The sequence below is a fragment of the Pelodiscus sinensis genome, chromosome 3 (genome assembly GCF_049634645.1).
Source record: "Pelodiscus sinensis isolate JC-2024 chromosome 3, ASM4963464v1, whole genome shotgun sequence".
Taxonomy (NCBI): Eukaryota; Metazoa; Chordata; order Testudines; family Trionychidae; genus Pelodiscus; species Pelodiscus sinensis.
Window position 1 is genome coordinate 68,365,665 of NC_134713.1, and position 27,049 is coordinate 68,392,713.

General features: G+C 40.9%; 1 protein-coding gene across 5 annotated transcripts in view; it reads left to right on the forward strand.

Annotated features, from left to right (window-relative positions):
• The window catches only part of FHL5 (four and a half LIM domains 5), a 31,395-nt gene extending 7,902 nt beyond the window's left edge, over positions 1-23,493 (forward strand). For 3 of the 5 annotated variants that reach the window (XM_025182292.2, XM_006118418.4, XM_025182293.2), the window contains 5 exons: positions 6,080-6,250; positions 11,331-11,505; positions 13,454-13,623; positions 16,809-16,995; positions 21,800-23,493. In XM_025182292.2, the coding sequence (XP_025038077.1) occupies positions 6,080-6,250; positions 11,331-11,505; positions 13,454-13,623; positions 16,809-16,995; positions 21,800-21,951 (855 nt within the window). In that variant the 3' untranslated portion in view covers positions 21,952-23,493. Of the gene's footprint in view, positions 1-2,244; positions 2,293-2,500; positions 2,617-5,059; positions 5,244-6,079; positions 6,251-11,330; positions 11,506-13,453; positions 13,624-16,808; positions 16,996-21,799 lie in introns of those variants that run through there. The other 2 variants (XM_006118419.4, XM_075923906.1) reach the window with 2 other exon arrangements.
• Positions 23,494-27,049: the final 3,556 nt, after the last annotated feature.

A 27,049-nucleotide genomic window follows, 5' to 3' on the forward strand; every position in this document is an offset into this window, starting at 1 on the left:
TGCATGTGACTTTATTAATACCAGTAGGAAAAAAACCTGAGCAAATGGAAGCCAACAGAATCTAGCAACCCTGCGTATGACCAACAGTAAACAAAATGTCTCATAGGCCACAAAGGAGGACCGCATGTGGCCTATGGGCCGCAGGCTGCTTACTATTGTTCTTTACTATCCAGATTTGGATAGGCCTCAGAAAACTCCCAGTTAGTGCATATATGACTTCCCTTTAACTCAACAAGATTTTTGGACTTGTAAATCCCTGCACTTTACATAGACCATTTCAACTATGCAGAAATTCTGAGGCATGCATTTGTTGTGTTTTACTTTCTGTTGAAACTGTTGGCAGAACATCATTAAAAAACAACAAATGATCCTGCAGCACCTTAGAGACTAACAAAAAATGTAGATAGTTTCATGAGCTTTCGTGGGCACAACTCATGGAGCCAGGGATCCAGAAGTACAAATTGTGTCCTGCTTTCACCAGCTTTTTAATTTGTACTCTGACTACATTCTCAACTCTAACCCGAAAGCTGCATCCTTGTTACCATAGTAACTCCTCTGTACCCTCATTTAAGCTATACGAGAGCTACAGTTCTTAATACTGTCGCTTACATTGTATGTGCTGTTCTGTAAATGAAAATCAACTGCATTTTATTTTTGTCCTCATAATAGCTTAAAAACCCTAATTTTATCCAAGAAATACATAAAATTCAACATTTTACTGTGTCTTGGAAACAAGTAACCAGATGGAATCCTGGAGTCAGCATTTCATTCCATGAGGGTGCATAACATCAGCTCTCCAGAGACTTCTAAGCTGACCTCCCAAAACACAAAGTCTAGCTTCCAGCTAACTTCCAGTAAACATATTTCTGAAGAGATTAGGATCAAAGCATCAGAAAAATATTCCATTTCAACTACACGATGCTCATAACATTATTTATTTATTGACAAAGGCAAGGGATGGTTTAGGGAGACAGATTTTCATTATTTTTTTGTGTTGTCTTATGGTAAAAGTATTTCACAAAGATCTTCCAGAGCTAGTCATAAGATTTGCAAATTTTGTCATTTCTTTGCCATGCCATTCCAGCTTTATATCCAAACATGGTATCAGTTTAGCAAGGGCTATTTCCTGAAGTCCTTAGTCAAGCAAACTCTTATTGTCCTCACTGACAGGCTATGTCTACACTGCCATTTTTTTTGGCAGAAGATATGCAAATCATCTCATTTGCATATCTTCTGCCAATCCTTTTTGCAGAAGAGGTTTTGCTGCTAGAAAGCCCCATGTAGATGAGGCCATAAGTCGGGAAAAAAACTCTTTTTTGCAAGATCCTTTATTCCTCAAAAAATGAGGTTTACAGGATCTTGCGCAAGAGGGCTTTTTCCCAACAAATGGCCCCGTTTACATGGGGCTTTTTATTAGCAAAAACCTCTTCCGCAAAAAGGATCGGCAGAAGATATGCAAATGAGAGCACGATTTGCATATCTTCTGCCCAAAAAACCTGGCAGTGTAGACATAAGAGAGGTTTGTTTGAGAAAAGACTGCAAGATGTGGACCCTTCTGTTTGTGGGGGATATGTTGCTGTCACCATTTTCCAAAGCAGATACGGAAAATGGTGACAGCAACATATCCACCCACAAAGTGTATCTCTGACTTATTGTGGAAAGGATGGTCTAATAGTTAGAACTTGAGCTTTGTACTTTGGATACCTGGGTTTAAGTCCCTGCTTGTGTGTAGTTAAAGCAGATTACATCCTCCTATATATTAAATTGCCACCTGTATAATAGGACTAAGATTAATTGACTACATGACAGGTATATTATGATAAATACACTAAAATACTAAAGTGATGGGTGCCAAATAAGTAGCTGAGAGAGACATTTACAGCATAGATTAACCCTAAATAACCAGTAGGCCTGTACTTGAAGAAGTAGGGATTTTACTTTTTACAGTAACTTAATAGCAGAATGTCATTTAGTTGAACCAATGTGCATTCATAGCATTTTGCGCATGACTGAAATTATGTCAGTGGGCATTATGCTTCACAAAGCACTGCAGGTGTGCATTAGTAGCTCATCAGTGCATGCTCTCTTATTCCTTCGAAAGCCCAATGGACTTAGCAGAAGCAAATCAAACATATAATAAAGTAAGGGCTTACTTCGGAAGTGCATAGCTGTGACTCAAACAAAAACAAGTAACAAACTACCTCTCTTACTGAGGCTCAACCCAATCCCATGTCCTTGTGTACGCAGGCCTACCACTCCACAGGCATATCCTGCCCAAGCATGGTGCAAGAGGTAAGGGAAGATTAACTAATTGTCACTAACTTTTGCTTTACTGGGGACTCTATAGTCTCCCTGTGCCCAGTTACCACAGTGTGCATGTTTGTGTGTGTCTGAGTCTAGTGGTATGAGTATATCAGATGACAGATTTTATATTTTCTTGAACTTTCGTTCATTTTATGTAAATTATAACAATATCCTACGTCACTCCTATTAATTTTAGTGGAAGTCAGGCATTTGAACTAACAGAAGAATAGGCATTGAAAGATCAAAGAATTTCATAACACTGGGTCAACATTACTTTGCACACCTACATTTGCAGTGACACATCCCATAAAAGTATGTGAAAAGGGAGACTTTATGCATAAGATGGCCATTTAGAGTCATATGTTTGTGAAAATACCCAGTAATGGTTAGTGCAAAAGAAACAGCCCAAGTGAACACAGAACTAGGGCTATACTTTATGAAAATCACACTTAAACTATTGTAAATTCTGGTGATCCAGACAAGTCTTTCTTCATTTTCTTACATTTTCCATAGTTTTAGCTTTGAGAGTTAAGTATTCCTCAACTCAGAAACCCTTTTGATCAGGTAACTACAGCTATGATTTTTCTTGGGACATTATTTATTGCCTTCTGGCCTAAATTAGCTGGAAGTCCTATTAAATACTTAGTTATTAATATCAAATTAAATACCTTAATAAAAATTCAATTGCATTTTGAGCCAGACCCACAAGGTCCAAGTTGTGTTTAGCAGCTGAGAATCTGGTAAATGATATTAATAGTATTTTTGCTGTGAGTACTAAAGATAATTATATCTCATATGTTTTGATCATATTAATGGCAAAAGGCAAAACATATTTTGTGTTTGGTTGGAAAGGTGTGTAGATTGGAATCTGTGATGTGTTGACTGACACGTGTCCAGAGATGGTAATAAATAAACTCCTGCCATTATCCACAGAGTCATTCCCACTCCCCAAAATTTGATTGCAAAGGTATTGTTAGTGCAACTGTCACAGGATGCACTACATGAAAACAGATTATATAGCTCAAAAACTTACAACATGGCAGTCTGCTTAGTCTAATTGTTGTTTGCTGTGCTAAAAATAGGTGGAACCTAAGTATGTGGAAGTCCAGATGCAAACTCCTGTTATAATTATAACCCCAGAACAGGATAGACAATAAAACTGAAATATTAGTAAAGGAGCACTTGATTCCCACTGATTTGAGTTACAGATCATTTGACTTTTTTACTGCATCCTGTACTGGCTAGTGCAATGATTTAGTGTGGTTAGAAAGATAGTAAATCAGCTCAACTAAAAATGTTTTCAACACACAAGGACAACAAGTTTTCCACAGCTTGTGCCAAATGAACAAGCCATTATTTTTGGTTTAAGATAAGCATTCCATCTTCCTCCCCTACTTATTCTTCACAATCATGCCACAACCCTCAGGGAACAGAATAAAAACAGAGTTCTATGCTTTGAGTTTACTGTAGTGAGGAGATTGTCATGCTTTCTTATAGTTTCAAATATTCTTTTGTATTATGTCTAATAGTCCTCACGAAGGAAGAAAAAACTGTAGTGCTTCTGTAAAGCTGCAGTCTGGATATGAGCTGTACAGTGGTTGCAGGAGAAAGATTAGGTGTGAGCATGACAGCATAGAACTAATCTAGTTTTAAAGTCACTGGCTTCCTCAAATGTTATTCCTTTTGATTCTTTTCTTTGCTACTTTCACCCTTTGCAGCCTGTTCAGCTAAGTTGTAACATACTCCTTGCTTTATACGTGCAAGAGTTCAGTTATAGCTGCCCAAAGTCAATGAGATGTAAATACGTTATGAGATCTAGTGTTTCTTAAATCATCTGTAACTATGGTTGTTGACAGTAACTGCAGAATGACCCTAACTTATGAGCTATTCAAATGTGCAGCCTAATGAGTCCAGCAGATGTCTGAGTTTTGCTTCACTGTGAACCTTTTGGAGGCGGTTTCCCTTGTTCCCAGGAACCATGACCCAATTTTAGCAAAAGGCTGCTGATCCAACAAGCAGTAACAAGACTGAAATAAGATTCCTTTCTCACAAGCCTCAAAAGAATCAGTTTCAGACACCAAATTTCTATGCTTATTAAAGCTCTCTTTGCCCTGTAAAACTGAGGGAAGGGGAATGCATGAGATTGGGTGCTCAGAAAATTGATGGTATTTCCTGCATCTGGTTGATATGGAAATATCATTTTTTCTCACAGTATGCTATCATGTTCCAAGTTACATTCTGAGAGGAACCTGGCAATACAGTTGCATCTCAGAAAAACAAAAGACTAATCACTTCCAACAATAACAAAAGAGAGCTTGGTCTGATTCAGAGTTTATGTTGGTTATACCTGATTTATCCCTCTCTCCCTTTTTCTTAGGATATCCAAGAGAAGAAAGCTACTCAAATCTCCCTGCACATACTAAATACTCTGAGGCTATGTCTACACTGCTGTTTTTTGGGCATACGATATGCAAATCATGCTCTCATTTGCATATCTTCTGCCGATCCTTTTTGCAGAAGAGGTTTTGCCATTAAAAAGTCCCGTGTAGATGCAGCCATTTGTCAGAAAAAAAACCTTTTTCGCAAGATCTCTTATTCCTCAAAAAATGAGGTTTACAGGATCTTGCGAAAAAGGCTTTTTTCTAACAAATGACCCCATCTACACTAGGCTTTTTAGTGGCAAAACCTCTTCCGCAAAAAGGATCGGCAGAAGATATACAAATGAGAGCATGATTTGCATATCTTCTGCCAAAAAAAATGGCAGTGTAGACATAGCCTGAGTTTAGTATTACAGAGATAAGCTCCACAGTGTAGACCAGCTAACCAGTGGTTCCTTGTCCATCTTCCATCCATGGTGGGGATAGGGTTTCCAAAAGGAAAACATATTCCAGAAAGAAAGGAGTTGACAAGGAAATTGGCAACATTCTGGAGATCTGTTGGTGAGGAGAAGTCTGAAAATTTTGGCACACACCTACTTTTTCTTTGGCTTATTTAAATATTCAGTCAGTTTGATTTCAGAAAAGTTTTTGTCCACATAGTATGATTTTTCTGGATAATTTACTCTTCACAATGTACTGGATAACATACATTTTCTCCAGTGTGGTTTGGTGACTTGGGAAGCTCACAAACCTAGTTACTTACTGTATAAGGCTTTGTGTCTTCATGTTTCACCTATTTTCTTCTGAATTCAAATCCTCTATGGCCAGTGTGCTCACTTGCAAACTTCTGATTGATTTCCTCCATGTATTTTTGAAATCCCAAGTTACATTCAATATCCAGTGCATGTTTCATCTTTTTTTATGTCTGCTGGATCTTTTTTATGACTGAAATTCTACCGAGAAAATGCTAAGGTTTATTCCTTTTTTTTTTGGCAGAATAGTTCTTTTCTAGGAGTAAAGTGGTCTTAGATAAGAAATGTATATTTGCCAGATTGGTTTTGGTTCTAATAGTGGAAATTTCAGGCACTAGAGCTATCAGTGTAAATACTAACAGATTTAAACTGAGTCAATCTTCTTGTTTGGTTTTATGAAGGCAACCCATTTCTGAATATTACTCATTGCTAAAGACTGCCATTTTGTTGCCAAAGGGCTCCAACATTAGGAACCCCAACCACAGCAAGTAACCGGGGAATCGTTGCTCTAAATTGCACCAATAATGCATTAGTGGCCACAGATGTGAGATGGAGCTTCTGCATCACTGCATACTGCATATTGTTTGTTGGGGCCTAAACTCTTCCATTCATCTTATGTATTAATCTTCCTTCTTCTCAAAACAGTTAAAGAACCCCCCAAAAATGACCAGTAATCACTGCCATTACTGCATGGAATCCCTTCTTGGCAGAAGGTATGCACTGAGAGAAGAGCATTCTTACTGTGTTACATGCTATGATGACCTCTTTGCTAACTCCTGTGAAGAATGCAAGAAGCCCATTGAATGTGATGCCAAGGTAAGCATTTATTTTGGTTTCAGTTTTATGTATTTATTGCGATTGTTAAATCACAGAGTATAAGATCTGCCTCTTTAGGGGTGGATTCCACCCAAGGTTTTCTGTGCCAAAAATGAATACAGAAGCTCTGCACAAAGCTGGATTTAGCTGTTGTGCTAATGTGAGATGGAGCTTCTGCATCCCTGTATACTAGGGCAGGGGATGGTTCCATGCTGTCCGGTAATATGCTGCTGCAGAAGGAAGCTTTGGGGCAGGAACCATAGGAGCTACACTTGTGTGGATTCAGTGACCAATTCCACCGTTCACTGCTGGTTAGCTTCCTGCGTAAAGACTGTACAGATTTTGGTTGGTGATACTAGGGAGAGGATCCACCAAGAAAGCAACCAAACTATTTAATTCACTTCCACAATATTTTGTAGTATCCTCAACTTCCAGTGAATAGCAGTACTTTATTTATCAATGTTACGGTTTTATACCTCTGTCCTGTATTTTAGGACTGAGTGACTTCCATATAAAATCAAATAGCAATAAGAAAGTCTCTTTTGGGGTTGTGTGTTTGCTTGGGTGAGTGTCATTCCTGTTGTGGCAAAAAGGGTTGGTGATTGCAAAGAAATATCTTGGGTTGTTTAACTATCTCAGTGTTTCTCAACGTGGTCCGTGGACCTCACTCTAAGAAAGCAGCTACCAGGCCACTCTGGTTTGTCTACTTACCGGTTCCACAGCCACGCAGCTTCAAGGCTCTCATTCGCTGTGGTTCGCCTTTTGCCAGTAAGTAAACAAACTGGAGCACCTGGTAGCAGCTTTCTTAGAATGGGTCCATGGACCACTTTGAGAAACACTGGTTTAACTTTTTTTTTCCCTCTAGCACTCTCACTAGTTGCAATCTCGCACTCTCCCCCTACTCTACCCTCTCTTGCTGTCCCTGTACTTCAATAGATAAGATCACAGGAAACTGTAAAATAAATGCTTCCAAGGGATGTCCAGGGAAAAACAACTTCACTTTGTCTATAAATTGGTTTTATTATAAATGTTTAGTCAACACACAGGAGTTCAGCGGGAAGGGAACAATATTTATCATTTTTATGTAATGTCTGTCTTCGTAAACAAGATGCCTTCAGAGGGCATATTTTGATTAAAATATCTTACTTGCAATATGACAGCTTAATTTCTTGTTTATCTCACACCACCTGGCTTGTCTCAAAAAGGCAATCTCCATGTTAGACACAATCAGACAGAACAAACTTCAGCTTTCTGGACTCTGCTTTCCTTGAATCTAGACAACTTGCAGAACTTTAATCAGAACTGTGATATCCTGAGTAGGTGCAGTTAGTTGTCAGCTGACAGCTTTTCCCCTTTAGTTCTGACTCACAACCCCTGCATTTCACTTTGAGTTTTAAATTCAAATGAACCCGGAAACTTCAAGGGAGACTATCAATGCACCCATGTTTCACATGGTTTCAAAACATAGAAATTTTCCCAGGCTCACTTGTACCACAAACCAGATATATTCACAACGTTTGGGGAAACAGGGTGGTGCTCTGCTCAGCAGGAGAGCTGAGTTTGGAATCATATGAGAACTGAGGCTTCTTGGAGCTGGTCTGGGAACCTACAAGAAGACAGGTAATTTTTTAGTTAGTCCTAAGTGCAGCACAAGATCTGGTCTAAGAGCTAGATTGCTTGGTAATAGCAACCATAATATAATTAAATTTAAAATTCCTGTGGTGAGGAAAACTACACAACCAGGCCCACTGATGGAGGGGAGCAAAGGGGCAACTACCTGGCCTGGGGCTCTTGGCTGCTGCTACTGCAGGTCATTTGAATCTCCACCAGAGACATAGGTGGAGCACTCCAGGTAGCACGGAAGGACTGGTATGAGGGGAGGCACAGCATGCTCTAGGCAGTGCTGAGGACTGCTTGGGGGAGCCTAGTCCTATCCTAACCCCTTCCACCCAAAGGGAGAAAAGGCAGAATATATTTTGATACCTAGCAGCAGCTATAAAAAAATTATGAAACAAAATCTATGTAACTATATAAAACAAAGCTATAAAACAAAGCCTATATAACTACTACTATGTGTCAGGCCTACCCGGCAAGTCCGTCAGCATCACTGACCATACTAGCCCAACCCTCGCATTTAATTTCAGAAAGGGGGACTACACAAAAAGTGAAGAAGTTAGTTAAACAGAAGTTAAAAGGTAGAGTGATAAAAATGAAATCCTTGTAAGCTGCATGGAAACTTTAATGACACCAAAGATTCCCAAACCTGAGCCATTCTTTTTAGGTGAGAAATCTAAGGAACTGTCCCACAGTGAGGTGGTGTGAGAGGAGGGTTTAGAACAAATTGATAAACTAAACAGTAACAAATCGCATTAGCCAGATGGTAGTCACCTAAGGAGTTATGAAGGAACTCCAATGTGAAATTGCAGAACTAACTATAGTTTGTAACCTAGCATTCAAATCAGCTTCTGTATCAAATGACTGGAGGATAACTAAAATGATGGCAATTTTTAAAAAGGACTCGAGAGGTGATCCCAGCAACTACAGGCCAATAATTCTGACTTCAGTAGCAGACAAACTGGTTGAAATTATAGTGAAAAAGCAAAATGGTCAGACAAGTAGATGAACATAACTTGTTGGGGAAGAGTCAAGAGGATTTTTCTAAGGGGAAATCATACTTCATTAATCTACTAAAAATCTTTGTGGCGTGTGGACAAGGGGATCCAGTGGATATAGTATGTGTAGATTTTTCAGAAAATCTTTGACAAGGTCTTTCACCAAAGGCTCTTAAGTAAAGTAATCTGTTAAGGCATGTCTACACTTGCATCCTCTTTTGAGAGAGGGATGCAAATTAAGACATTTGAAATCACAAATGAAGCAGATGACCTAGAGGTGTTCGATCACCCTGGCGAAATGCCCTACATTGGCTGGGAGGATTCCTAGATGACTGCATCTGGTGGTTTTATGGCCCTGCTACATTAGCAGTGCCAGAGGGGCCAGAGGATAATGGAGGGCAGGATCTGTGCTCTCCAGGGAAGAGGTCAGTGGTCCCAATGGAGATAAAAGATAGAGCACAGCTGTGTATCATATGGCAATTATCAAGGGAAAACTGCTGGTTTGGGCAGAAAACTGCCCCAAAACTCTGTGACCAGCATTTTCAGCAGCAGACTCATCCATGTGACCCAAAAAACCCCTCTGGCTACATCTAGACAGGCATGATTTTCCGCAAATGCTTTTAATGGAAAAGCTTTTCCGTTAAAAGCATTTGCGGAAAAGTGTGTCCAGATTGGCATGGATGCTTTTGCGCAACAGCATCTGTGGCCAATCTAAACGCGCTTTTGCGCAAAAAAGCCCCGATCGCCATTTTCACGATCGGGGCTTTTTTGAGCACAACATATCTGAGCTTCTACACTGGCCCTTTTGCGCAAAAGGACTTTTGCCCGAATGGGAGCGGCATAGTATTTCTGCAAGAAGCACTGATTTCTTACATGAGAATGTCAGTGTTCTTGCGGAAATTCAAGTGGCCAGTGTAGACAGCTCACAAGCTTTTGCGGAAAAACTTGCCAGTCTAGACACAGCCTCTGTGTTCAGAAGCCCAACCTACCTGTCTGATCCAAAATTTAAAATTAAAACCAACTAAGTTACAGCATCATTTCATGCCAACTATTTTGGCCCCTAGATGGATAGCTGAATCACATTCCAGAAGACTATGAAGTATCTACTTTACAAACACTACAGCAGCACAATTACACTGTAGCACTATTGACATCTGCTTCAGAGACAGAATAGGTTTTTCCTCACTGTAGCAAATCCACCCACTTGAGAGGAGGTAGCTAGATGGCTTGAAGAATTCCACAATGGGACTTAAGTTGCCTTAACAGAAAGTTTGTCATTGTTGTGTGTTGTATCCTCTTCACTTCACTCCTATTATATTTTCATCCTGGCTTTTCCTGTGTCTCAGGCCTGCTCCACATCTCAAACTTAGGCCAACCTAGCTGTGTAGCTCAGGGTGAAAAATTCACAACAATCAGCCAAAAAAATTGCCCCTTTAGGGTGACAATTGGTGGTTCCTCACAGAATTAAAGGGCCACCCCCCTGCCTTCTTTCTCTCTCCTTTCTATATTTTTGCCCCAGGCTACTCTTTGACAATAGCTTTTGTTATATAGGCAACCAGAGAAAATGGTAGGTGTTCAGCACGTCTTAAAATTAAGTCTTATGTATTTTATTTCCCCTTTTATTACTTTAAGGGGGACTTATACAGTCAATAAAAGACCCATTTGTGCTTCTTTGTACTACCTTCATTAGAAAGAAGATCTGGAAGTATTTGATTTATTTTCCTACAGGATTTGTTGCTGTTTAGTTGTTTGGGTTTTTTGTTAATACCTATTTAACTCAATCACACTCTAAAGAGATTTAAAGACAGATATTTGTAAATGATTCAACATGCTTAAGCACTAAGAAAGCTAAGAAAATATACAACAAGATTTTCAGTTTGTTTTATTAAGAACAAGGAAGATAAAGTTTAACATGCCTCATATTTCTAAGATTAAAAAACAAACACAAAGGGTATAATAGTCTGCATAAAGGTTGCTTCCCCCATCATTTAAGCAGGTTTCACTTGCTTGTTATCTGAGAGGCCATAATCCTTTGAGTTCTTTAGTTACCCATAGAGTATTTCAGGGGGAAAAAATGGTTTTTTTAAAAAAAAGGTCTGCATTTTTCATGTAGAGACCTTGAAAGAAAGAAAAAATGCTAGTGGTTTTTATTAAAGGGATGAACTCCATTTGTTTCCTGTGACTGTCATCTTTAAAATACTAAGTAATCCTGCCATGGAGGAACAGCTATGGCCTGAGCAAAGGAGCTCTTTGTGGTCAATAAAAGTGAACTACAGAATATCCTGCCCATCTTTTCACTCTGGATAGATTTTATTTGTCATCTTTGACAATTATTTTCCAGCTAAAGGCACAAGCCATTGGTCCAGTCACTCTCCAAGTGCTTTTTGTTTAGTCTTTTTTTTTTTAAAGTGTGGGGTTGTGGTGGAGTAAACCAATGCTTTCCATTAACATGTATTACTCTCTCAAAGGATCTCTCCTATAAAGGCCGCCACTGGCATGCAGCGTGCTTCAAGTGTGCCAAATGCAATCACTCTTTGGTGGAAAAGCCTTTTGCTGCCAAGGATGAGCTCTTGCTGTGTACTCACTGTTATTCTAATGAGTATTCATCAAAGTGCGTCCACTGTCAGAAGGCCATTATGCCTGGTAAGTTAACAAGGGCTATTCACTAACTCGATGAAACGATTATATTGCACTTTTAATTAAATGCAAGCACTTGCATAGTTAAGCTACAAGCAGAGCATAATTCCCTGTCTTTCAGTACAGCATGCAGGGGACTATCTTCCCCTCTTTTAATCCTTCTGGCAGTTAATGAGGTGGGGGAAGGCGGATGCATGCTCATAGTTTAAGATTTAACATTGCACGTGTAATTATATTAAACCTGCAAGGAATAATATTACAATCTTGAAACAGACTCAGATTTTCCCACATAGGCTCACTGACATTGCCTACACTTGCAATTCTCAGGAAATCTACCATTAGACTGACTACAGTAGGAGTGCTAATATGAGTGTAGAGAATGCTGCTATCTGTATTTTTCCATTGTGTCATTTAGACCTTCAGAGATCAGACCTGGTTACAGTTTGTTTGCTTTGTTTTATGTGAGGAAATTTTTGTTGCTGTATCATGATTTCTTCGAAGATGAAAACTTTTCTTCAAAATATTGTCAAGATATTATTGTCAATCATTTGTGATGATTAGTTTAACTTACATTTTTATCAGACTAAGTTTCTCAAAATTGTTTTCAAGATTTTTAATTTACCAAACACTGTGTTTTGTTTTGTTTTATTTACTGTTTTGGTTTATCTCCCAAGTGTAGCTATACCCCCATATGTTTTATACTAATATAATTGGGTGTACAGGGGTGTTGTACTTCTTTAACTCCAACGGTATAGTTAAGAGGGTACCACTTGTGTGTAGACAAGCACCTACTGTAAAATTTACAAAAAAAATTAAAATTAATGGAGATTGCCTATCTCCTAGAACTGGAAGGGACCTTGAAAGGTCATCGAGTCCAGTCCCTTGCCTTCACAGCAGGACCAAGTACTATCCCTGATGAATTTTTGCCCCAAATCCCTAAATGGCCTCTGCAAGGATTGAACTGACAACCCTGGGTTTAGCAGGCCAATGCTCAAACCACTGAGCTATCCCTCCCTGACAAGGATGATGTCTAAGGGCTTGTCTCCACTACCATGTAGCAACAGAGTTGTAGCTATGCCTGTAGGACCCTATAATGCAGACACACATTAGAGACAAGAGTTTTTCTGTGGCTGTGCTAACTCACACCTCCTTGAGCAGCTCAGTTGATAGATGTGTTCTTCCATCAACCTAGTCATGTGTACGCCAATGAGTAGGTCGGCTGAGCTACATCTATCAGGGTGTATAATTTTGTACATCTGGAGTGATGTAGCTATGTTCAGCCACATTTTAGGTGTAGACCAGGCCTGATTTTAGTGGCCTTACCAATTATTGTCCTTTAATACTTATGTCTCCAAACTATAAACTGTCCCATAGTCTGGCAAAAAGAAATGGCATGAGTGCTATTAGTCCCTGCTCCATTTGAGGATAGTAGAGAAAAGTTAAAGCACGCTGGCAGGTGACAAGGTGACGCTTGTCTGTTTCTGTCTTGGACACGGTTAACACCTCTTATTTTTTCTGGTCACTATGATCAGCCCTAATAGGTCAGGACAGCAAGGCCTGTTCTCTTACCCAGGGGAAACACCAACTCTATGATGTGATTTTGCAGCTTCTCCCTCCATTCAGAACGTGGGTGTACTCCCTTGCAGAGAGGAGAGGCATGGCCTGCTGTTGGAACATGTCTCCTCCTCCCCTACAAGGGGTTCTCTAGGAGACAATAAGAGGCCCCTGCTCTCTCAGCAATGAGGCACCAGCAGAGGAAAAGGAGGGAAGAAGCATTATAGTATGTGGATGTGGGTATGGATTATGACTTTGTAGTTGAATTGGATGTGGGGTGCAATGGTAGTCAGGGGCTCAACAAAGTCAGATGCAAGTTCATCTGGATGAGGGAATCTTGTCCTTCTGCAAGGTGATCCCTTAACTTCAGTGGCACTCACATGCTTTTATTGGTTTTCAGGTTCTCGTAAAATGGAATTTAAAGGAAATTGCTGGCATGAAACTTGTTTTGTTTGTCAGTACTGCCGGCAGCCTTTAGGAACAAAGCCTTTGGTTACCAAAGACAATGAGAATTATTGTGTGCCATGTTTTGAGAAGCAGTTTGCACGCCACTGCTATGCCTGCAAGAAGGTAATTAACCAAACATAACTAAAGGGAAGAGCTAGAGCTCTACAAGACACTACTACGCTCGTTTTAATGCAATTCTGGACAAGGAAGCCAAAGATAAAACATTATGTACATTAGGATACTATAGGCAAAGTCTGATTACAGAAACTACAAGGTTAAAATAATCTCTGTAAACACCAAGCATTATAGACACATAGAGGTTTAAATCTGAATTTACATGAAACAGCAGGAAGGGCACAGAGCATACAAATGAGCTTTTCATAGGATGTCAGCAAGGGAGCTAATCTAAGAGCAAAGTTAGAGTTGATAGTAACATACAAGAACAAAGGAGGATAACTGGTATAGCAGAATGGAAGATCATACTGGCTACTTTGAAGTAGGAATAAGAGCCTCCGGAAAAGGGCGCTTTTTCCGGAGGATCGGGGCCAGTGTAGACGCTCTTTTCCGGCTTTTTTAAAAGCCGGAAAAAAGCGGCGGACATTTTTATTTAAATGCCGCGGGGGATATTTAAATCCCCCGCAGATTTCCCTACTACGATAGGTGAAATTAACATGCCCCTTCCGGAAAAGGGGCCAGTGTAGACGAGCCCACTATGTTTTGCTCTCCTAAGGGCATAAGAATGTTTTACCACAATGCTTACTTAGACTGTGGGTACATCTAGACTGCAAGGTATCCTAAAATAGCTACCCCACACCCAAGGAACGTATCCACTCTTTCGAAATAATTTTTTAAATAATGGACACACTATTTCGGCATCCCTGTAAACCTCATTTCATGAACAATAAGGGATGTCTCAAAATAGTGCTTTATTTAGAAATTTGGCGCTGTGTATACGTGTCAAATTTCTAAATAGGCTATTTCAAAATAAAATTGAAATAAGATACGCAAATTGCATATCTTATTTTGATTTTAGAGTGCAGTGTAGACATACCCTGGCTACTTCTTACTAAGTTAAAATACAATATTTTTGAAAACATTTAAAAAGTTACCCAAGAGTTGCTGAAAAGTTGAAAATGAACCAGTAATTAATAGAATTCTACCATCTTCCATATTTAGAGGCCTAATTTCTTCTGCTGTTCTTAATTATTGGTATTACAGTAGCACCATAGAGTCAAGAAGTGGTCCCATTGTTTAAGCACAGTACATGAGGGTATGTCTACACTGCATCTAAGAAGTGTGATTCTCAACCAATGTAGATAAACTTGCCCTAGCTCTGCTTGAGCAAGTGTGCTACAAAAAGTAGTGCGGACAGGCGTTCAGGCTAGCCACAGGAGCTCAGGCAGGGTTGGACTTGCGCAGTTAGCATGAGACACAATGTCCACAGTGCTATCCTTAGCCACCCAGCTTGAGCAGAGCTAGTTCAAGTCTATCTACTAGTGATGTTAACGAGTAATTGAATAGATGTATAACCACATCAAATATTATAGTTACACAACTATACGATAGTCCCTGGCGGCTGGGCCGGCAGCCAGTGCACTCCTAGCTCCACTTGCATGGAGGCCCCTGCGACTCTGCACTACTGCCTCTGTATCAGAGGCAGCAGCGTAGGGTGGCAGTTGGGAGCTGGTCCATGAGGGGAGCCAATTTAAAAACCAGCTCCCCACACAGGCGGCCTTCTGCTTGCTGTTCCGTGCTGCTGCCTCTGATATAGACACAGACACAGTGAGGGGAGGCTGGTACAAGGGAGAGCCACCTATCCCATCCCTCTGCCCATTGCTGCTGCCTCTATTAGAGGCAGCAGCATGGGGTAGCAGCAGCCCCTGTCTGTGGAGGGTCTGAGCTCCCCGCAGACACGAGATGCGCTGGCATCCCAAAAAGCAGCCTTCATCCACGGTAAGCCTGGGCTCACCAAGGACAGAGGCTGTTCCACGGCAGCTTCCCCTGCCGCTGCACTACTATGCCTCATTGGGTGTTTGACTACACTATGACATCCCTACTGTCTACTTGGGTTAGAAATCACCCTTTCCAGCTGCAGTGTAGACATATTCTTAGAGATATTCCCTGTCCTGAAGAGTTTATGTTCTAAGTAGGAGGGATGATCCAGTGATTATGGTACTAGCCTGGGAGTTAGAGAACCAGGGTTCTATTTCCTGGTTTTACATATTTCTTGTGTGGACTTAGACAAGCCACTTAGTGTCAGTGTATCAGTTCCTCATCGGTAAAATGGGGATAACAGTTCTTTCCTACTTCACAAGGGGTTGTAAGAATTAGAGATGTGAAGGACTAGTCGACTAGACACTTCCCGCCCCCACTTGCTGCCTCTATCAGATAGAAGCAGCAAGGGGGGGAAAAGAGAGGGGTACTTCAAAGTGGCAGTGTCACACGGAGCCCGGGGTCAGCTGCTCCATGCAGCGCTGCCACTTTGAATGCGTTAGGCTCCTCGTGGCATTTCAAAGGCTGCGTGGAGCCTGGGATCAACTAAGGAGTCCCCAACGGACCCTGGGCTTTGTGCGGAGCACTGGTGCTTTGAATGTTGTGGGAAGCCCAGCATTTCAAAGCAGCAGCATCGCAGGGAGCCCAACTGACCCCGGGCTCCATGCAATGCTGCCGCTTTGAATGCTGCATGGAGCCTGGCATTTCAAAGTGGTAGTGTCATGCGTAGCCTGGGATCAGCTGGGGACTCCCCCACTGACCAAGGACTTCATGCGGCACTGCCGCTTTGAAACGCCATGGCGGTGTTTCAAAGCAGCAGTGCCGGGCAGAATCTGGGGTCATTGGAGGAGTCCTCAGCTGACCCCGAGCTTCAGTGTTTTCACCTTTGAAGTGTAGCAACAGCCCTATACTTCAAAGGCGGAGGCGCCCTATCAACTAATCGAAGCAAAAATGCATCGACTATTCGATTAATCAATTACCCAATACTTAACATCCTTAGTAAGAATAAATACACTAAAGATGATGAGGTGCAGATGTTACAGTATCTGCTATGGAACCAACATGAATAATTTATGCAGCTGCATATTCATGTCAGTCCTACTCAGTCAAGATTAAAATCCAAACTGCAGAGAGGAAAGAAGTAGGAGGATTTATTTAAAAAAAAAACCCACGTACACCTTGGGAATTCCTACTTTAGACTACCCTTCACATGTTATCAGAATTGTGCAAATAAGAGAACATTTTGATTTTGCAGCTGAATGCTATGGATTCATGCTTTCATTCCTTTGTTTATTTGCTTTTTGTTGCTGCATCAGGTGATAACAACTGGTGGAGTGACCTACCATGACCAGCCATGGCACAAAGAATGCTTTCTGTGTGCTGGATGTAAGCAGCAACTGTCTGGGCAACGATTTATTTCCAGAGATGATTATCCATACTGCCTAGACTGCTTCAACAAGCTTTATGCACAGAAGTGTGCAGCCTGCAACAAACCCATTACTGGTGAGTCTAGCTATTTAAAGTAGATCAGCCACTAAAAAATTATCAGTGCTGATTCAGCTCAAATATCTGTAAATTCAGCGGTTTTCAAACTACAGGTCTCAACCCAGTACTGGGACATAGAATGTCAGGCACTGGGTCTCACTGCTGCAGGGTGATCAGGTGACCAGTGGGGATGCCTGTCCTGGCACTGCAGAGTGTGCCAGACCCTAGGAGCGGGGAGAGGAAGAATGCACAGGGCTCCTCACATGACCCCAACCCAAGCACTAGCTCCACACTCCTTTTGGCTGGAAACCTGCTGCTGGCTGCTTCTTGGAGCAGCATGGGCTGTGGTGCAGGAGAGGCAGGAAGCCTGCCTTAGCATCCCCGCTGCATTGCTGGCAGGAAGCTGTTCAAGGTAAGCCCTTCTTGTCCCAGCCCTGACTCCCCCACCCCACAAAGCCAGAGTCCTTTCCTATACCCCAAAGCTCTCATCCTCAGCCACACCCTGGAGCCCAGACTCTAGTCAAATTATATTGGGTTGCAGGCATCTATGATTTTCTTCAACAGGTTAATGAGAAACAAAGTTTCAAAATCACTGTATTAACTAACATAAAATATTCCACTTGCAATTAAAATACTGCACTTATTGTGAATTTTAAGTCAGTTTGCTTAAAAAGTACTTTCTGGGTATGACTACACCAATAGTAGAACATGTGTTAACAAACTCTGGATTTGTTTACTTAGGGCTTGAGGTTAACCTAGGTTAGGAATTGTTGAATTGTCAGTTTCAACCTGGATCTCCAATGTCTACACTACGGCATATAGGCCTGAGTCCAACCACCCATATCTCAAACTTCCTAGCACACTCCCCAAATCTGGCTGCTCTAGTCCTTTGTTCATGGTGCAGGTTATGAAAACTTGACTGTCACCAAATGTAACTGTCCAGAGGAAAAGAAAGTGTTGTTACTATTAAACATGGTACTGGTGAGACCTCATCTGAAATACTGCATGCAATTCTGGTCTCCCATGTTTAAGAAAGATTAATTCAAACTGGAATAGGTGCAAGAGGAAGACTGCTAGGATAATCAAAAGAAAGAAAATCCCTACTTATGAGAGGAGACGCAAGATGCTTGATTTGTTTAGCCTAAACAAAGGAAGGCTTAGGGGGGATTTGACTGCTCTCTATAAATACATTAGAGGGAGAAAAACCAGGGGAGAGAGGGGGAGTTATTTTAGTTCAGCACCGATGTTGACACAAGAACAAATGTAAATAAAGTGGCCATTAAGATGCTTAGGCTTGAAATTAGGTGAAGGTTTCTAACCACCAGAGTAATGTTCTGGAACAGCCTTCTCAGGAGAATAGTATGTGGCAAAACAGTGGGGGCCAAAAAACCTAAGTCTCTTCAAGCCTGAACTTGATAAACTTATGTAAGGTACAGTATAATGAGACTGCCTACAATGGCATGTAGTTAACCTGTGACTGCTAGTAGCAAATATCCCCAATAGTCAATGATCATTTCCCAGGTGTCTAGCTCAGAGGTGGGCAAAAGGGCCTCTCCAGGCTGGATCCAGCCCGCCAAGTGGGTTGATTTGGCCTGTGGAGTCCCTGCCGCTCCCCTGCCCCCAGGCCAATTAGGACCTGGGGGCGGGGGAAGTGCACGAAGTTTCCTCCACCTTGCCAGGAGCACGTAACACTTTGAAGTTCCTCACGCTCTTGGCAGGGCAGGAGGAGACTTCACATGCTCCCCCACCCCCAAGCCCAGGGATTGGCCTGGGGGAGGGAGGAGTACGTGAAGTTTCCTCCGCCCCGCCCTCGCTCTATAAGGAACGCACTCCTGGCAGGGCGGGAGGAGGCTTCACATGCTCCCCCGCCCCCAGGCCAATCAGACCATGGGGGCGGGGGAGCACACAAAACTTCCTCTGCCCTGCCCCCACCCTGCGGGGGAGTGTGCAGCACTTTGAAGTGCCGCGGGCTCCTCGCAGGGTGGAGGAAACTTTGCACGCTCTTCCCGCTCCCAGTCTAATCAGGGCATGGGGGCAAGGGAGCGTGTGAAGTCTCCTCCTGCCTTGCCAGGAGCGTGTGACACTTCAAAGTGCTACGTGCTCCTGGCAGGGCAGAGGAAACTTCTTGCATTTTCCCCGCCCCCAGGCTCTAATTGGCCTGGGGAGTGGGAGAGCTTGTGAAGCCTCTTTCCACCCTGCCAGGGGCATGGGTGCTTAGTGGGAAGGGGGGGCAAAGGGACTCCCTCACCCCCAGACCAATCATGGTCTGTGGGTGGGGAAGCCCAGAAGCATCCTGGCCCCACCCCTTCCACTTTAGCCCTGCCACTTCCAGGGTGGTCCGGGGCCACTTCAAAAAATTTTGAAGTGGCCCCCAGCCAAAAATTATTGCTTACCCCTGGTCTAGCTGGTGGGACTTACTGGAATCGTCAGGTAAGCTCAGGAAATATACATCAGCTGAAAATAAGGTCAATGTTGTCTGGTGACACAAAAGGTGTCCTCCTATATTCTTCCTCCAAATCACACAAAAGGAAAAAAACAAAATCTATTTCATGCTCCCTATAAAGCTCTTTGTTATAAAACTTGCCCCACTGAAGGGGCAGTATGTAGGCTCTCAGCCATATGAAAGTGAGTTCCATGAATCGAATTCTGTTCTTAGCTATGTAAATGAAGACAGAATCTGAATTCGGTCCATAGTAAATGCAACATAACTTGTTAGACCATGTAAATCACATATTCTACAGGACCTACTAAGCATTACATTATTTTCATGTGCTGAAAAGACTTTTCTTTTGGTTTATATAAATGTCTTGTATATTTTTGGATGGAGGAACTGCAAAGTGAAGTTGAGTGACTCACGTCCCTAAGGATACACAAAGAGACACTTAGGGTACGTCAAGACTATTTCGGGATACCTCCTGAAATAGCTACCCCACATCCAAGGAACACGGCCACTATTTTGAAATAATTTTCAAAATAACAGATGCACTATTTCAGCATCCCTGTAAACCTAGTTCCACAAGGAATAAGGGATGTCTCAAAATAGTGCTTTATTTCAAAATTTGCATAGCGCTTATTGCGTATCTTATTTTGATTTTAGAGTGCAATCTAGATGTATCCTCAGTAGCATCCTACCTCTACTGTGAACACAAACATTTTGTATATTATTCCTGTAATCAGTTTTTTTCAGACCTAAAACTAGTACAATTGTATCTTAATTAGATATAACTGTTCTGTTTAGCTAAGGCACATTTACCACATTAAGAGTGCGTCTACACAGCAGAACATAACTTGAAATAAATTATGCAAATTGAGCTTCCTCTGACTTGCCTTACTCCTCGTACAATGAATCGGAGTAAGAAGTCCTCCAGCTTGATAGTATTTCGAAATAACTGCCATCTGTGTGGATACGGACTAAGTTATTTCAAAATAATGTTGCTGTGTAGACGTATCTCAAGAGATCTAGCCACTCATGGAATAGTTGTATTATGATTTGGCCCTGTGTCCTTAGATGATTTATAATTCAAAGTCAGGTCCATACCATGACTATTCTGAGACCATTAGTTGAGATGATTAGTAATGAATCCTCTACTCCTGTAGCCCAATGATGAAGTGTAATGGAACCAGCTAATAACAGTAGCATGCTACTCATATACATACATCCAAAAAGTTAGGGGAAATGCAATCAACTGTGATAAGATTACAGGGTGGAGGCAGTAACAGATTTAGGAATATTTGAGATTAACAAAATCTTCACTCACGTGTTAAGATATGGAGTTCCAAAATCCACCAGTATACCTACCTGAGGGTATGCTTTTTCTGGGACCTTATATTTCACATAGCTCAAACCTAGTGATTTTCAGTTTGAGTCCTGGACTATGAAAATCCCTAAATCTCAGACATGTTCCATTGAAATATCTGAATTTCACTTTATTTTGCACTGGAACCACAAAAATTCACATAATTTCTATCAGAGATGATTCCTGCCTCCAGGTGCAAGACCCAAAGAGGACAACTCATGACCACCCCAGTGTCTCCTCCCCTGCCAAGTGCCCAGACCAAGGCCACTGTGCTCTCCCCACCCACCTGAGGAAAGAAGGGGGCTCTGTCCTTCTGCTTTACCCCCCCTCCAAGCAGTACCATCCCTAGGCATACATGAAATACGCAGCCTGCCACCAGCAGAAGCCATGCAGGGTTGGCTTTAGTTGCACAGGGCCTCATAAATTGTAAGGATGGCCCTGCCTCCAGACACATTCAAACGTTCTCCCTGGCAACCGGGCCTTGCATTCCACTTGGCCTTGCACTCCATTTCCCCTATGGGCTGTGCAAGGGAGTCGACTGCTATCGCCGCATCAGGCCCTCCTGGTGATCCTTGGGGGTTGAGATGCTTTGTGGTGGAGAGGGCAAGTGATAATGGGAAGGGCTTGAGGGATGATTCCAACATGCCCTTGCCCACCTCAGCCCACCAGTACTCCCAGGCCAGATGGTGCATTCACTCCAGCCAGGGTAGCCTATGGGCTGGGCATTTGAGACCCCGGCCTTAGTGTATGAGTCACATCTATGCTTAGAGATCATAATGGAATATGAAAACAGGCAGGTATCTCACAGTTCGGAACTTTGTTGCAAATATTGTCCTCGTCTTTCATTTTTAGCACCTACCTTGCATATGTTGGGCAAATCTATTTTTACAGGATATTTCAAACTGCAGGATGCCTGTAGATTTCAGTGTGAAAGAAGACAACATGATATATTCAAAAACAGGCTATTGAATTTCAGATCTCTTCTGAAATGTATTGAATTCCCCTTTTCCTAATTTCTTTTTCAGCTCTTGGAGATGCCAAATATATCTCATTTGAAGCACGCCAGTGGCACAGTGACTGTTTTAACTGTGTAAAATGTTCCATTTCGCTGGTGGGCCAAGGATTTCTCACACAGCAGGACGACATTCTCTGTCGTGAATGTGGCTCTGCTGTATAGTTAGAGACACACTCATTATTCTCTCATGCTGTAACCAAGTACTTCATTAGCCTGCAGTCAGAAATTCATCTAAAGGCCCTAAGAGTTATTTAGTCATTCAAGTCACTCTCCAACAGCAGTTCAATTCTATCACAGTGCTCAGCTGCCGCATGCATGCCTTGTGTCTTGTAACAAGAGTTTTACGCAGTTCTGGTTAAGAAAACATTTCAAAAGAAATGTCTGCATATATTTTAATGGAAATACAGTATGTTCGTCCTTGTAAAACAGTGCACTCTGCCGTTGGGAGCTTTAGGGTTTCATATTACATAATCCAAAAATTACTATGAAAAATCTTTATTGGGAAGACATAATAGGTGACCTTAATGAATATAAATTATACCAGTACTCTATTGATCCAGACATTGAGGTGTAAAGTGGTGGTGACAGTAGAGAAATGCATCCCCATTGGGTCACAATATTTAATCTGAACAATGCCCCTCTGCGCTCTGAACCTCAAGACTGCTGGACAGACAAAGGAGGCTGCTGCCAAAGTAGTCATTCTGCTATGTACAGGAGCTGGGGGGGTAGGAGGGTAGTATAGAAAGGGAAAGAGTCTGTATGACTTTCACCATTCCAGAGGGAAGAGTGCGGGGGGAGAGGGGACTACTTCTCTGCCTTGCAAACAGAAAGGAATAACAGAAATGGATACCCACTAATACAAGGAGACGAGAATCCACTCCATGGCCAGGAGGAGACAGAAGGCCATCTCCTCCATAATTTGCACCACCAACTACACAATTAAAAGCCGGTTTAATGCTTGTTTCAAATTGTACATGAAATCAGAATCCCCTTACAGTGTTCTACACTTTATCAGCAACTCACTTGCTTTTTTCCAGTTTTCTGATTCTCGTTATACTGGATGTTAACTAAGCAGTTTGCAAAAATGTGGGACTTAGCCAAGCAATTAATTATGGGTCCAAAATTACAGGTGCATGTTCACAGATTATTTTTGGAAAAGGTGACTGTAAAAAATCCATTTTCATTTTTTCCACTTCATATTTGCTTGTAGCAACAAAAATCTCTACATTACTAAGCACTATATATGGGAGAAAAAAAGTTGAATTATATGGGAGAAAAAAATTCTTTAAATTTTTCATGCATTATGATGAAGGAAAAGAGGAATTGCCAGATAGTATCTGATCAATGGACCCATCTAACCTAGTATCTAGTTTTCAACAGTGGCCAGCACGAGCTGCTCCAAATGAAAATGGAAGAAAATGCATAATGCACAAGTATGATATATGTTGCTATTCTTGTAAGTTTCTTACTAACACTTACCACCAGGATGAGCCATAGATCAAATGTCACCCAGACCATTTATAGCCCATTTCATGACTTTGATACACAATTTGCATGTGTCATTTAAGCCGGCTTTATATGATAAATTTGCATGCTGTGAATCTGTATTTTTTTCATGTCATGTAAAAGAAAATAAAAAAATTGTTTCCTGTAAGCTTATAGAAATCTGAAATGTGCTGATATCAAATAAAATTGAATTGTGCATCTACATTGTAAAGTTTTAAGTAGGTGACAGCCTTAGAATGTTAACCCTAGTTCTCTAGTTCCAAAGTTTGCTTTTCTCACCAATCAAAGGTACATTTTAAAGATACATTTCAAAAGGCCGCACTCACCATGCGGCATGTAAGCAGAATCCTCAAAGCTATCCGTGCACTAGGAAAAGTGTCCTTCAGCTCTGCACCCTGAATGAACTGGAGAACCTGGAGGGAAGAGTGCTTCCCATGTGCTAAAACATGACATGTTGTCCAATTTGACATAAGGGGTCTTTATCAATGGCATCCAAACATTTCCCATGTGCCACCATCTGGTGAAATCTACACACTTATTCTTTTCTTGTCTGCTGGCAGCTTACTAAGGTCATACAGCCCCTTTCCTCCATGTCTTGTTGTGGTGCTTCATTTATCCAAACCTTGGCTGAGAACATTGGTTCCAGGAAAATCTATTTTTCAGAAAAATTAAAAGGTTCTAAGAGATTCTATAAAGCTCCACAACATAGTAGGAGGTTACTGAAAATGAATCCACATATAGAATATCTGAAACATTTTACTTCAAACATTCTGCTACCCTTTTGGTTATGAACAACAAAAATGGCACCTTGAGTCTGGTGCCCCTAAGATTGGAGTTGCTTGCCCATAAGCCCAGCCCAGCCTTCCACAGAGTAGTTATGTTCTGAAGCATCAAAGCTGATCCTTTCTTAACAAACAAAAATAGGTTGCAAAACTAGCAATTTGCAGAGCTGGACTACAGTCCCTTTACCAAAATGAGCTAGTTTTCTATGAATATTTTTTCTTTGCTATGTCATCTTTTCAGAATACAAATAAATAAAACCACACTTTAGTCTGCCACTGGCATCAATACTCTCCATCAATCAAACACAGTACTTGTGTATAGTTTCCCTCAACCAGCTAACATGTTATAAAACTGCCACTGCCTTTTTCAGTATATACTAAACATACACATTTTTACCTTGTATACACATGGCCTGAGATTCACCTTCCTGTCTGCCATATAACCTCTCACCTTCTGAAAACCAATTTTCCAGAAATTCATTTGTCCTTCTCACCATGAATAGTTTCTTCTTGGTCTTTCCTCTTTGAACTGTTGTCTAATACCTTTTCTTACATGTGTTTCTTGTCTCTATTAAAACTGTCAATGCTATAGAAAAACCAGCATTTTGTTAAGAGTCATGTACATTTATCATCATTACAGCAATTATTTTAACGATATATTTTCATTACAATCAATAGAACAATATAGCTTTGTTCCTAAATCTCATTTATGTCACTTTGCGAGGATTTCATCTGCTTACTGAGCTTTTAAAATTAAAGTGTCTATATTAAAGGCCATCTCAGTTCATGTTACAAATGCTTCTTACCTTTGTTGTTCTATGCTTTCATGTAATTAAACTATCATTATACTAGGCCATTGAGAATGGTGCAATTAAATACTATAGGGCAGATTTCATACCATTTACCACACTCCTGTTTTAAAGCACACCTTACTCAGGAGCACAAGTATCTTTTTAGGTGCTGATACAAAGACTGTTGCAGTTAATAGTAGTCTTTTAATTGACTATAGTTGCATTAAGATCTCATTCCCCTATTTCAGTGAAAGTGGTAATTACATTTAGAAGACATAAAAAGAAAAGTACACTACAGGAAAATAAGCCATTGCCAAACTGGATAACTAACTAAAAGTATATAATTCTCTGTTTTTTCTAGTCCATAAAATATTGATTTTTTTCTTAATGTGGTGTTGGTTAAGATTTTAATCTCTTATGGGAGGAGAGCTTTTATCAGAGTTTATTTTTTGATTTACTTCTGGTCTTTTTTGTTTTACTCTGTCTGCTTGCCTTTCCTTTCTTATACATCAGGTACAGAATCTTGATAAGAGTCAGGATACCATAAATAGAACTAGATTGTGTAGCCAAAAAAAGAACATAAGGGGGACACATTCTAAAATATGCAGTGAAATTAGCCCATTGGGAAATGTCAGTTGACCTGCAGAATCATTAAATAAATATTGACAAATCACCTGAAGTGACTGTGTCTACAGGATATGAGATCTGAATGTTATTTAGTTATAAGAATTCCTTGGGCGGGGAGGGACTCTAATGATATGGTTTAAGCCAATCTATTCAACCTTGTCTGAATAATGCTCTTATTCAACCACAAATTGATGCAGGATTTACAGGGTGAAATTCTATGGCATGAGATATGCAAAAGATCAGAACAGATTGTCACAGTTATTCATGTTAAGTTGTTTACCTACTTTCCACAGAATATACCATTATTAGGTGAGAAGATCTGAATGCTTTCACATTACATAAAGGAGTGCTAATAAACCATGAACTAAACTCAAACAAATGTTGACAAGATTTTTGTCTATGATCAAATTGAGACTTTTCTGGTAAATGCTACCAGGGAATGGTATTTAATAAGAGAATATTATTTACTTTCAGATTGCTAGTGATTAACCCTGAAACTGACTCAGTTTTGCTTAACTGAATTTCAATGTTTAGAAGCTTTTAGCTGTGTTTGTTTTTTCTAAGCTGTTTGGGGAAACATGGACAGGGACAGCAGAAAACCAAGTGCATAAAAATCCTGGCTTCTGCAATTTATTATTTCTTTCCAAAACTTTTCTTAGATTCTCAAGTTTTATTTTTTATAAGTGTCTAGTCCTTTTTCTTGTGCTAGTACAACTGCCCAGTGGACGAATTTTGTGTTGCTTTTTTGCACAATGAAGATCATTCTTTCTATATACGCTGATGCATTATGTCCAGTTCAGAACATAGCCTTGCTGATAAAGATGTCTTCAAATATATATGATTAATTGGGTTTGGTCTTTTTAAAGTATTTCCCCCCTTTCTTATTTTTTACATTTGAAATGCTGATCACATCTATCTAGAACTCTGTGGGTAACTTTGGAGATCTTAATTCACATCACACGTACCTGGATCTCTATAGGTAACTAGAGAAGTTAGTGGGATTGTAAATTAATTAAAAAAACTGTCAGCAGAGTAATTGCAAGGTGGAGACAAGCTTATTTAGGCCATTTAAAACTTGTGGGGTCTTTTAGGGTTTTTTAAAAAATTAATTATGATTAAAGCCCACCAAAGTTACAGTCCATTCTGGTCAATTTCACTTTAGGATTTTATAAATTGTAAATTTCACAATTTCAGCTATTTAAATCTGAAATGTCATGGTGATGTAATTGTAGGGGTTCTCACCCCAAAAAGGAGTTGGGGAAGGATTGCAAGGTTATTGGGTGGGGGTTGTAGTACTGCTAACCTGCCCTGTGGCTGCCTTCAGAGCTGGGCAGCTCAAAAGTGGTGGTTACTGCCCAGGAGCTCAGCTCAGAAGGTAGAGCCACCATCAGCACCAGCTCAGGAGTAAGGATGCCATGGTATGGTGTTGCCACTCTTACTTCTGCACTGCCACCACCCCCCAGCCACAGCTCCTAAGGCAGCAGTTCAGTAGTAAGAAAGGCAATTCCGTATTATGCCACCCTTACTTCTTCACTCTGATGGCAGGGAACTGCC